General features: G+C 43.6%; 1 protein-coding gene across 2 annotated transcripts in view; it reads right to left on the minus strand.

Moving 5' to 3' along the window:
* Positions 1-7,078: 7,078 nt before the first annotated feature.
* hk2 (hexokinase 2) overlaps positions 7,079-13,275 on the minus strand; it is a 37,670-nt gene continuing 31,473 nt past the window's right edge. For both annotated transcript variants that reach the window (XM_031570412.2, XM_012815976.3), the window contains exons 11-18: positions 12,640-12,788; positions 12,227-12,346; positions 11,853-11,948; positions 11,399-11,498; positions 10,068-10,251; positions 9,553-9,708; positions 8,255-8,491; positions 7,079-8,079 (exon numbers count right to left, since the gene is read on the minus strand). In XM_031570412.2, the coding sequence (XP_031426272.1) occupies positions 7,938-8,079; positions 8,255-8,491; positions 9,553-9,708; positions 10,068-10,251; positions 11,399-11,498; positions 11,853-11,948; positions 12,227-12,346; positions 12,640-12,788 (1,184 nt within the window). In that variant the 3' untranslated portion in view covers positions 7,079-7,937. The remainder of the gene's footprint in view (positions 8,080-8,254; positions 8,492-9,552; positions 9,709-10,067; positions 10,252-11,398; positions 11,499-11,852; positions 11,949-12,226; positions 12,347-12,639; positions 12,789-13,275) is intronic.

Consider the following 13,275-nt stretch of genomic DNA (forward strand, 5'->3'; position numbering starts at 1 on the left):
CGTGAGAAGAAAATGACAGTCGACACATGCGTAGTTGTGCAAGGCCGCTGAGTTGTCTGTGTTAAAGCTCTCTCCAGACCATTGGTGGATGAGGTGCATGCACTGCAAGGGGCAGCATGTCCGAGACAAACTAGCAACACGATGGAATGCAAGATATGCATTTTTACATTTAGTCATTTAGCAGACGCTTTTGTCCAAAGCGACGTACAAGGGAGAGAACAGTCAAGCTCTGGGCATTAGAACCCTGGTGTAACAATAAATACTACTTTACATAAGAAATAAAAAAAACGAAATAGAAAAGAAAAAGAAGTGCAGGAATGTAACCGCTGTAAGTCCAAGTTAAGCACTAGTCGAAGTGCCAGTTTAGGAAGGGAGGTGCTCTCTGAAGAGTTGGGTCTTCAAAAGCTTCTTGAAGGTAGAGAGGGACGCCCCTGCTCTGGTAGTGCTAGGAAGTTCGTTCCACCAACGTGGAACTACAAATGAGAATAGTCTGGATTGCCGTACTTGCACACACGGCAGAGCCAAACGACGCTCACTAGACGAGCGCAGCATCCTGGATGCAACATTTGCCCTTACAAGAGCATTTAGGTAGGTGGGAGCAGAACCAGCAATCACTCTGTAGGCAAGTATAAGTGACTTGAACTTAATGCGAGCAGCTACAGGCAGCCAGTGGAGCTCAATTTGTAGCGGGGTGACGTGTGCCGTCTTCGGTTAGTTGAACACCAGACGCGCCGCTGCGTTCTGGATCATCTGTAGTGGTTTCACCACGCAAGCCAGCAGGCCCGTTAGGAGGGCGTTGCAGTAGTCAAGGCGGGAACTCACCAAGGTTTGCACCAGCAGCTGGGTGGCATACTGGGTTAGGTACGGCCTGAATAGTGTATAGTGCAAAACGGCACGACCTGGAGACAGAGGCGATGTGGGCCGTGAAGATCAGTTGGTCATCAATAATGACCCTGAGGTTTCTTGCTGTTTTGGATGGAACAAGAGATAAAGAGTCAATATGCAGTAAGACACATGAACAAAGCAAACAGAAATGCATGGCATACGGTAAGAAGTGCAAAAAAAAGTGTGTCAGACAGCCACTTTGTGTAGAACAAGCATAGAATAATGAAAAAAAGAACAGATACACAATGTAGCACATTGCAACAGTGATGAATATAAAGAAAGTCTCTGTGTTACAGAAGCAGAGACAAAGAATGTGACTGCAGTTGACACGAATGAGAGTGCTTTTTGCTGGCATGCTCCTGGGCAAAAAATGTGTTGCCAATATGATCTCTTTCTTAGGTAAGCATAAAACTGCATGACTAGTGTAGCTTACACCACGCACCCACAAAGAATCTTAATTTCAAGTTAAATAGCCTGATTTTCTAAGCCTGAGCACCATTGCCCTACCTACCACTTAACCGCTGTTGCTACTGAAGGAACCAGAATTTAAGATTTATAGTTAATAAGGATATGCCATAGTCAATAATTCAATGTATTTTATACCTAGTTGTAATTGTTACTTTTATTTGGACTTAAGTTAGAATGTAATCATTTCTGGTTAGAGAAGAGAGATTATCCTGAGGGAGTGTATTGAAAGTGTCAGCAAATGGCTCACAGATTTGTGTCTCCAAGACCTCATGAATATAGAAGTGACACCCCTGGTTCTCAGAGAGCATTTAACAGAAATCCTTCAATGGATAATCAGATATGTCTTAGGTGAAGCTCGAGTGAGTGGAACTCAGGCTCTGTCTCACAATGGTGGCCACCGTTGTTCAAGATTAAAGCCTGTTTCATGACTCCTAAAATCCAAGACTGGGTCTCCAATATATGGTATAAAATGAATTGCTATTAGATGGAGGTTCCTACCCAAAGATACATTCTTGTATTTGCTGAGATTTGAGTTTGCTGTAAGAGTCCTCATCACCCCGGCAGAACACTGGTAAGAACTTTTTTTAAAATTCTTAGTACTTACCTCATCTTGGGAAATATAGGCCATAGATTCAAGTCATTTCCAACAGGAAGCCCCTGTGTGAAGTCTCAGACAGGTTTGAGCCTGAAGTCTCATTCGAGTATGTTTGAGCCTGAAGCTCCATACTCGTATCAGAGTGTTGGAGTAATTCTCCCCTGAGCCTGAAGCTACACTCCATTCAAAGCTTTTTTAAGAGAGCTTTATGAACATCTGATCCAACACAGTGTGAGCTGTCGGTTGTATCATTTGTTGAATCTAGTTTTGCCGCTCAGATATTTAATCCCAAAAGAATAGAAGTGTTTTTGGTCATAAGGATCTTCAGCGTTTAAATATTTGAAGTTAGAAATTGTTCTAAGTTAATTTGCAAAAAAATTTTTAGGTTAAATTGTGGAGACCAGTTCTTGGATGTGACCATCTAGGTTTCAAGACATGAGATTCCTTTGAGTGTCCAGATTGCTATGGCCAGTATTAGAAATGATAAAAGGCATGAAAAAGTTAAATCTGACAAGAAGAGAAAGCGATTCTCACACATTCTCATTAGTAGATGGATACAGAATTCACAAGGCTTTTGATGGAGTCAGATGTTTAGGCTGCTAAAATTGCTAGACTGTTAGCGAACACAAAGCATACTATAAAACCAATAGTTAGACAGTGCTCACGCATACAATTTAATTCACACTTCAGGTCCAGTAGCACCTGTGACCCTGATGGCCCATTAGGCTGAAGTGATCACACCCTAACCAGTTACCAGGACTGGAGACTTTAAGCATGTTGGGACTACACATGATTTTCTTAATCCGAGATAAAATCATTGTATGAAGTGTTACAATTATGAGTAATTGCTAGCATATATATTTTTTAATGGAACAAAGTCTTCGTCCTGCATATACGTGTTCAAGGTACATAAAAAATTGGCTGGGTTATGATCTCACAGCAGCAGAAGACTGCTGTTAGATCAAAAGGGGGAGGAGCTGAGCTGCAGAGTGCAAAGCAGATTCTCTTGTACTACTAATGTTGGCGGGGAATAAAAACACACAAAGTCCAACAAAATTAAGAGTAAGGGTTCTTTATCTGATAGATATAAAAAAAGAGGATTTGTATAGAAGTACAAAAATAAAATGACATCCAATATAAAGCTATGGTACACAAGCTAAACTTATCCCCAAAACTGTGACCAGACTAGCAGTATAAAATAAAACAGTAAATCTCAACAGTACAAAACGGTAGTGGTGATAATGCTCTTAACACGCACACTCTAGCCTCGACACGTGTGCTCCCAGGATACCAGTATGGCTATATGTCTGCAGCAATATTAACCAAGTACCACCAAATCTCCCTCACGCCAGCCACCTTCCCTGATGCACCGCGTTCTCACTCTAGTCTTAATACCCAGAATTCACCACATACTAACCCAGGAACTACAACATGATGCAATGTAGTTTTCTGGCATTTAAAGGAGACATGTCCCATTACAACCCGGTTACACTAATGCATACCTTAATAAGATGATACCTGCAGAATGTGTTCTCAAAACAGGTCTTAGCTGCTGAATTTCTGACTTCATCAAATGATGCCAGGAGTGCTGAATTAATTATGAAGAGCAAAATTAAGGAATGCTCAAAAGGGGGTTTGGCATTCACGGGCCACTGGAATCTGGATGGAAAAAGGACCTTATGAAATAATTTTGTAACTTAAACAGCTTGCTTCCTTTCTCTAGGCATGGACATCAGTCTATTGAGCAAGCAAATGGATGTGTGTGTGTCTGTGTGCCGGCCGGCTGTATGAAAGAACTTACAGGACTGTTTCACTGAATAAATAACATACCACTGACTTTGTTTTCAGGGGAAACTGTTTGAATTGGAAAAAATTTAAAAGCTTTCCATTTCTTTCAAACATTCAGCTTCTTTCTAATCCCCACTCTCAGTTATTGTATTGTGTTATTCTGGGTCTACGGCTCTCCCCTTTTCTTGTAGATGCAAATGCCCAGACCTTGCAGATAACACGATGATGTGATGTCTCTTGTCTGATGTGATGTCTCTTGTTGTGACAAATGTTCAAACCTGCTTTTGTCTGCGAATTAACCACATGGATGAAAAAGGGCGCCACGCTCATTAGCATCCAAATGATTACTCTGGGCACAGACCTTGCTGTCTGCAGCCCTTCACACCCAGGGCAAAGGATCTTAGGTATTAATTATGTTAACAGATTTTTTTTTGCTTCCCATCTTACGGAAATGGGCGACACCATTGGGCTTCTTTTGATCACAGATAAAGCCTGTTGCTTAGGATTAAACTGTTTTTCTGAGATCTCTTGCCAGTTTCAGGAAGTTGGAGAACAGCTGGAGGACAACAGCCCCATTCAGCGTCTCGTCACGATGACAATAGGAAGCAGGAACTCGCCACAATGTCAACAGAGGGAACAGCAGGACCGTTTGAACTTCAAACAACGCCATGCAGCATCTCACCAAGATGTCGAAAGGGGGACAAGCATCACAAACAGCCAGCACCCTCCAGCCATCAACCACATCAACACCTCTGGACTCCACAGGACCACGGCAACACCAGAAAACGGCTGCCCCACCCCCTCCCAAGGAGCTTTGACGAAATACCTCAAAGGAGAAAGACATATCTAAGCATATCAGGAAATTGCCGAAGGCGGAATGACCCCATATGGAGCAAGTATCCTTACAGACAGTCCACCCTAGCCTTTAAACAAAGCACGACACAATACACGGAGAAGACCACAGGAGGCGAAGGTGCGGCACGGCGGGGGAGAGAACTGTTGTAAATGTAGTATACCCCCATGATTTTTCTGTTGTCCTGTCCAAGATTTTGTGGCCTTCATTTTATTAGTTATAATGCTGTTGCATGTTTGCACCAATAGACGGCATTCTGAGCTAATAAATAATGCAGTTCTAAACCACTTTAGTAGGCCAAAAAAAAAACTGTAACAACAAATTCGTAGCCTAATAAAAACTTTCTCTGCACAAGTGAGCAGTAGGCAGCAGGCCTATTACATTTCCTTTGGGATGTTATTTCACTCTAAGCTACTTAGGACCTTCTCAAACAATGGTCATGTTGTATTTTTTCCCTTTTGAATTAACATATTTAATACGACCTCATACCTGTCAAGTGTCATGATTCATCAAAATTTTTTTCTTCCCACGTCTGACGTTTGAATGCAAGCCCAATGACATGATGTGATACCAGGACTAGACAACTGCTAAAACCAAATTATGGCGCTGTGTTTGCTTCTTTATCATTTAATTAAATTCTAGTCAGTGGAAGAGTTTTTTTTAGGCTATTATCATTAGTAGCAACATGACCAAATCCAAGACTGGGTCTCCAATACATGGTATACAATGAATTCCTATTACTTCCTTGTCTGTTGGTCTCACCTCCATATCCAGTCTGTCCTCCAGATGAAGGCAGATTGAGAGCTGACGTCACTGATCCACACTGCCTTTGAATGTTCTGCTGGGCTGTTGCTCCTTGGGTTCTTGAAGTGGCACTTCACCCCAATGACCGTCTATTGACTGAACTAATGTGCTGGTTCAGTGGGCATGGAGTCTCCCGGGTCAGGAATAATTGCAAACACTTTCAGGGACAAGGTAAAAGGGATAGAAATAGCTGCTACAATATGGGAGACCTGATGAAGGAGCGGCTCACCAGAATTCAAAAAGCCGCTTCCCCGTAGCCGTGGGATTGAGGGACAGGTGTCCACATTCATTTATTTTGTTTGCTTGAGACATTTCCCATAAAACAAAAAACCATACTGTAGAGTTGAAACTAGTTACCTCTAAAAACTTTGCTCTGTCGAAGGCCAAAGAAAGCATAAGTAGGGCTCTTGAAAGGTTTTATTAGAAAGCAAATTAAATTCTAAGGGTAAATTCAAACCTGGCCTTTAAGACAACGTCAGTCATAATCTTCAAGCCAACCGGTGATGGACATTAATAGGCTGCAGGCCTAGACATTGCCCATTTTACACACCACATTTTCCAAAAAGTGCTGAGACAAATGTCACTATTTACATGATCAACTCTGAGCGTTATTGACCACGATCTGATTCCAAATAATTGATTCTAGACCTCTAGGGCCTGTGTTTTAATGAGGGTGACATTAACCAAGGATACCGGTTAGAAGCCCAGGGCACTTGAAAACTCAGTGTTGCAATCGAGAAGTTGTACTTTGCGTCATCAATTCAGCAAGGTCTTGGCCATTCCTAATGAGGGGGGGGGGGGGGGGGGGCAGACTTCCCTAAGCCGGTTTTAATGGCACATTCTCAGTAAATGGCAGAAGGGTACCAGTATACAGGGGCCAGATGTCAACCGAGACACAAACAAGCAGAAGCTAGCCTATAGAATGAGGTGTTACATGATGGTAACATTTCACTTTGTTGTGTACTTTCTGTATAACATAAAACATATTGTAAGATGACAAAGCAAGACGTGCAGTCAAGTATTGTGTGTCATGTCTGGCGACAAAGAACATGACCGTAGAATCGGTGCTATATCCAAAAAAAACAAAAAAAGTTACACACATAATAAACAATAGCACAACCTGATGGTCTGGTAGATCCAATATCGAAATATGATTTTCCAAGATACAACAGTTCAGTTCAATTTAGAAAGTGCATGAAGTAGATTTCAAAGAAAATGAATTAAGTATAAAACCACTTGCTCCAATACATCTACATGTGTGAAACATGAGAAGGTACAAACAAAAACAAAACAAAACAAATAGTAGAAATGACAGGGGACCCAGAACATTTTGAAGTGACGGTTTACTTTTTTTGAATTTCATGAGATCAACAAGCTCAGACTGAGAATAAAAACAAATGGCATGTGCTGCCAATTTTGCCAATATATTGTTTATCTGGCTGTCAGTACCAAGCTAAAGTGGAAACCAATCTTTGGGTTTCACTTGATAAGATAACCAAAGCTGTGCTCTAGTCTAACAGTTTCTCCATCTTCAACCCCACCAAATAATAAATATACATCAACTGGTTTAAATGTACACCAGTTAACCAACAGTTAAAATGTAACAAGAAATTTGAGTTGATTTGAATAGATGCTCTGAAGAGAAATTATGCAATTCCTTTCTGCAAACAGCAACTGAAATAAAATCAAGAAACAAGAACACTTTATTTCTGATGGTCATGGTAACAACATAACTAAACGCACAAGCATTCAGACCCCTTGTTGACCTAAGCATCATCGTGCAGAGAGATCTATTTCCAGAATAGCCGATAACAGAAACAAATGGCTTTAGATTTCTGCACACTCTACTATTTGAAGAGCACAAAGGTCTCCCGATCAAACTAAAGCTGTGAATCATCTCCGTTAGGGATTCATTGCACACTACACATAACACCATTCAAATGTGTAGTCAGTGTTTTGGTTGGATCACAATTTAAACCAAACAAACAAAAACAATGCTCTTTTTGAACAACCCCAAGAAATGTCAGATGTCCTATGCGTGCAATGACCCTGTTTTTCAAATTCCACAGTAACTAGGACTACTGAAAATAAAAAATACCTAATGTCTTTATAATTATACATTAAAATAACATCGCTCCTACATTCACAGTATAAACAGGAAAGTGTAGTCTTGGGAGGGACACACCAACATTACTGAACAGCAATATTTTGTAAAACATTACTGGAAATAATCTCTCATGCTCATCTTTCTCACTCCAAAGTCACAAACATCTTCAAACACATATACCGCAATGGGCACACATAATTAAGGTGTCACATGTCAGCAGAAGAGTCATATTAAAAATAAAACAAAATAATAATAAAAATAACAAAAAAAAAAGTTCAAACATTCATTGTAAATTGAATCCGCTCCTTTGCCACAATCACACGTCAGTGTGGCACAGTATTGTCTTAACAAAGGCCATCACTGTACCTTCTCATTCAGTACCCCACTTCCTGTCTCTTCCCCTTCATGGCAGTCTCCTCTCCGGCATGGAGGGGCTGCTACTTGGCCCCATCTCGCAGGCGACAGGCCACGGCGGTGATTAGGGCAGCGCCCTTCCCACTGCCGTCCTCCGACTGCACGAGAGTCACCTCGCACTGCGGCGCCAGTTCACGCAAAGTCTCACGCATGATGGTGGAGAAACTGATGAGAGAGTAGGATGAGAGGGGAGACAAAGAGAGGCAAGAAGAGTGGGTGGAAAGAGACAGACATGGTGAGAGAAAAATCGGAAACTGTGAGTCACCAGTGAACAATTCAAGACACCTGTTACATTGTCACCTGCGCACACAAACACACACTTTCGGAGGCTGTTACTCACTGTGGGTGCAGCTTATAGAGCGTCCCATCCACCCCCACGGTGACGCGCAGCTGCTCGAGCCGGCGGTTCAGCCGGATCTTGTCCACCACCGCGGCCAGACCGGCACCGCACAGCTGGGCGGCGCGGCGCGACACCACAGCGCACACCTCCTTCACCAGGATGCTGTCGTCGCATGTGCTGCTCGTCAGGCCCAGGTGCTGCAGGATGGAGCGCACCTGACGCAGGGCCAGACGGTCGCTGACACACACACACACACACATAGACAGACACACACACACACACACACACACACACACACACACACACACACACACACACACACACACACACACACACACACACACACACACACACACACACACCAGGTAAGCCCAGAGGGCTGCAGACCTCAGGTACATCACAGTCCCAAACAAACACAGTTGGCCCCCAGAGCTCAGATGGCCCTGATGGCTTGGCACCGGGGGTCCTGGACATTGGCACACTAGGCATTTACCAGCATCATGCAGCTATACTAATAACAGTCACTGGTGGTGATTTAACTCGGTATCAGGTGACGTCTGCCATGCAGTGAGACAAGCACAGTGAGAGGTATTGTGCTTGTACTATTGTATGCTACACACTGTTAAGACAAGGCAAAGTGCCAGAAGTGCTACAAAATCTGTACCTGCCATTTCCATGTACCCTCTTGCTCTGTCCACTTATCCTCCTTGACTTTGCTAAATTTTCTTAGACTAGCCTTTATTCTATGGGTGACTGAGCATTTTATTGCCCTTGCCCACTCTTTAGAAACTACCTCTCCTTTGTAAGAAAGCAGAAGACAATCTGGACTCTTACTAAATTTAAGTCTATTATCATCTTTCTGGTTTTGACAGTGTGTCTTTGCACCGTTTGTCTTTGTTTTGAGCACAACAGAGAAATAAAATAATAAAATTGTATTTCAGAATAAGGGGATCGGTTTGCATGCGCTGTATCAGGGCATGACACTACACTACACTGTTGGTGTAGTGAGGCAATGCCTGGAGAATGGGAGTGCCTTCAGGCACAGAGAGGAAAACAGCTCGGGGGTGGCATGCTCCACTGGGCTGGAAGGACAGATACATTCCAAGTCCCTGACTTATGGCTTCTTTATGGAGAACAATCATCTCTGAGCACAGGTGTGTCAAGCATGGGTGGACTGGCTGCAACGGCTTGGTGCTCACATGCCACTCGCACTCATTTATATGCATAGGAATAGAGATACATGTCAATATACACACACACACGGTTATAAGTGCAGATGCAGACGCACACACACAAACCTCTCGATCTGAGAGAGAAACTTGGTCTCGAAGATGCCGCGCGTCTTTAGCCTCTCTGAGAGACGGCCGCGGAAAAGCAGCCCCCTAGTGGTGAAATCCAGCAGCACATTCCTCACTATCTCCCCCAGGTACATGCCACTGATCATCTTCTCAAACCTGTGCAATACATACAAACACACACACACACACACACACACACACACACACACACACACACACACACACACACACACACACACACACACACACACACACACACACACACACACACACACACACACACACACACACACACACACACAGACAGAGACTCACTGTAATTAACTTTGCGTCATTATCCTTCCTCTTCCACAGGTTTATATAACAACTATTTCCCCCCCATCTCAATTAGTGGTAAGTCTCTTGAGAAAGGAAGGAAAGTTAAACTTTTAAAAAATTTTAACATATGTAGGTCTTTTTTTCCTTCTGGGTGTGGTTGTAGGAGGGGATTGTGATGTTGTCATGCAGCCACGTACCGCTGCCTGCCGGGGTTGGCCGAACGCTCGTCCACGGCGTGGTCGAAGGGCGTGCAGAAGTCATCCAGCTCGCCATGGTCGCCGAAGGCGCCCCACTCCATGTTGACACACATGCGGCCATCGTCCCCCTCCACCAGCTCCACGTTCTCCATCTCCTCCATGTAGCATGCATTGGTGCCCGTGCCTAGAAATCATTGAGACAGACGCGCACAAACACACACACACACACACACACACACACACACACAAACACAGCATGAGTCATTGGTGACATACATGAATATCTTTGCTGAGAAAGAACTGAGTTTAATATTCCCTCCCTGACTCATAACACACCGCACCACATCTATAAAAAGCTTCAAAGATAAAAATTCTAATCAGATTTAGAGATGTGAACTCTTAACAGTCCCAAAAGCCAGGACAAAGACACCTGGAGAAGCAGCTTTTAGTTTCTATGCTCCCAGCCTTTGGAATACTCTGTCAGAATACCTAAGAATGGCTGAAACGGTGGAAACCTTTAAACGTGCACTTAAGACATACCTCTTTAATCTTGCCTATCACTCTCTGTAATATGTATCTGTTCTCATTGGTCTGTAGTGGGCCTGCTGTACATGTGTGCATGCCTTGTAATATGCTTGCACTTACATAACATGGTTTTTCATCCCTCTGGAAAATCTGTGTTTGTAACCCCCCCCACCCCCCCTACAACTGCTATACCACTAATTATAAGACCGTTTATTTGTGCTCTACAGTGCAGTTCTCAGCACTGGCTCTATGATTCAAACTCCTCAGATCACTTTATTGATGTGAGATGAATGTGGAAAAAATACACGTCTCCCAAGTTTTACTAGTGTTTGGCTTTTGTGAACAAGCACGTCTGAATTCCATGAAAAGTGCAGAGGCTACACTGGTTTTGGCCAAGCATCTACAGTAAATTCATGTTGCAGGATTATGTTTCATGGTTTTTGGAGACCAAGGGACCTGTAAGACTCATTACCATGGTGACAGTTTAACACCCCCCCCCCCCACCCAACTGACAGCTCCCTTGTTGACAGAGAGACCAGCTGTTTACCATACAGCATTAAACACTTAAAATACACTTCACTATGCAAAACAATAATCCATTTATATTAAGGGGTTTTTTATTTGCAAACATGCCCCCTTAAGGGTCAAATTAAGTGGTTTTGCCCCTTTAATCTGTGCACAAATCTACTTTATTTTTCCCCTGAAAAATCAGTATTATTTTTAGGGATAATTCAAGGTGTAAATTAAGGGGATCTGTCTTGTAGTGGTTGTAACACCTGACTAGGTGACGTTAGTAGTCCACTCACCCACAATGAGCCCCACTTCACAATGAGAATCCTCATAGCCGCAGGTCATCATAGTGCCCACTGTGTCATTCACCACTGCTACCACATCCAGATCAAACTCCTGGGAAAAGGAAGAGGGGGGACAAAGAGGAAAGAAGAGAGAGGGAAGCAGAGACAGAGACCAACATCATGGTGACCCACAGAGAGTGAGACAACCAGAGATTAGATGAAGAGAGAAAAGAGGCAGTGAGAGAAAGGGGGGACAGTTAGGCAAACGGTGTGAGGAAAACAGAAACCAAAAAAATCTCCCCTTGTTCCGTAATTTTTATTTGTTTACTCGTTTTTCATCCAGACAGGAGCGTAAATAAAGACAACCGTTATTTTAAAGCAATAAATATACACAACCGATATTTTAGAGCAACGTCTTCATTTAGTTGGTGGGGGGCGACAGGCCATGTGAGGTAGGCGGCTTTACCTCGTGCCGGTGGATGGCGTCTTTCAGCAGGTTCACCACGTCCTGTCCCTCGCAGCCAGTGGCCTTGAAGCCCTTTGTCCACTTCAGCAAGATGCCCTGGCAAACAAGAGGTAGGCGGGTCACAGATACAGCCATGTGAGTGTGAATACGTGCCCCATACAGCCATGTGAGTGTGAATACGTGCCCCATACAGCCATGTGTGTGAATACGTGCCCCGTGCCCCCCTGCTGCATGTCCTAGCCTCAGTGCCGGTACCTCACAAGCAAACGCTGGTTTTGTTCGAGAGGATTTGTGTCGGCGAAGGGCAAGGGAAGAGAGCGAGCCATTGCGAGAGTGGAAGAATGAGTGTGGGAGTGCTCCCAGCTGCCACTCACCTGGTCCAGTTTGTTCTGCTGGCAGGGGAAGGAGAAGGTGAAGCCCAAAGGCAGGGAAGCCCCCTTCATGCCCATGTACTCCAGGAAGTCAGCGATGCAATGGACAATGTGGTCAAACAGCTGACGTGGCATGCACAAAAAAAGAACACAAAAAAGAGAGAAAAAAAAGGACAGCGAGAGAAAGAGATACAGAGAGAGAAATTCATTAATAGCGGCTCTGGAGATTCCCAAGCCTTTGTGTAAATTCCTTCACATGTATTAGAGGCCACGGTCTCTTGCAATATACAGCTACAGTGTCTGATGTCTGTATTCCTAGGATCTGTGTGATTAATGACCCTTGCTCTTTGGAGATTTGGAAAGTGTGTGTGTGTGTGCGCGTGTGTGTATGTGTGTGTGTGCGCGTGTGCAAGTACCTCGTCTCCAGTGCCCTGCATGATGTCTTGAGGTATGGCGTAGATCTTGTTGTGCATCTCTACGCTGCGCCTCTTCCCACTGCGGACCCTCACCAGGAGCACACGGAAGTTGGTTCCACCCAGATCCAAGGCCAGGAAGTCCCCTCGCTCTGAAAAGCACAGAGCAAAAGAGGGAACCCAAATCAATACAGAAAGGGGAAAAGAATGTTAGTCATTGCTACATGGGAAGCCACTCGGTACAATCAAGAGTGATCTGTCGTTATGGTTACAATGTGTTCACATCCCTGTAAGCCTGCCTTTTGAAGAGGAGAGGTTTGCAGCACAATCACATAGGTTTAGGGAAAGTTGTGTCCACCTTGTATGACTTTTTTTTGGGGGGGGGAAAGCATTATCCTACAAAGAACAACCTGGTCTGTAGATATAACATCTAATTTTGGATAGTTTATATTTTGAGAAACTATTCAGGGAAAAATTCACTATATTCGGCTATGTGCAAATATATTACTCGGACCCATTACTTACTTGAACACTATATGTAGGTGAGCTTTGTTTCAATTTTATTTGTTAGGCATATTACTTACTTATATATTAGTGGCACTGATACCACAAAGGTTGTAATACCACCTGCTAAAGAGT

The sequence above is a fragment of the Clupea harengus genome, chromosome 7 (genome assembly GCF_900700415.2).
Source record: "Clupea harengus chromosome 7, Ch_v2.0.2, whole genome shotgun sequence".
In the NCBI taxonomy this organism is placed as follows: domain Eukaryota; kingdom Metazoa; phylum Chordata; class Actinopteri; order Clupeiformes; family Clupeidae; genus Clupea; species Clupea harengus.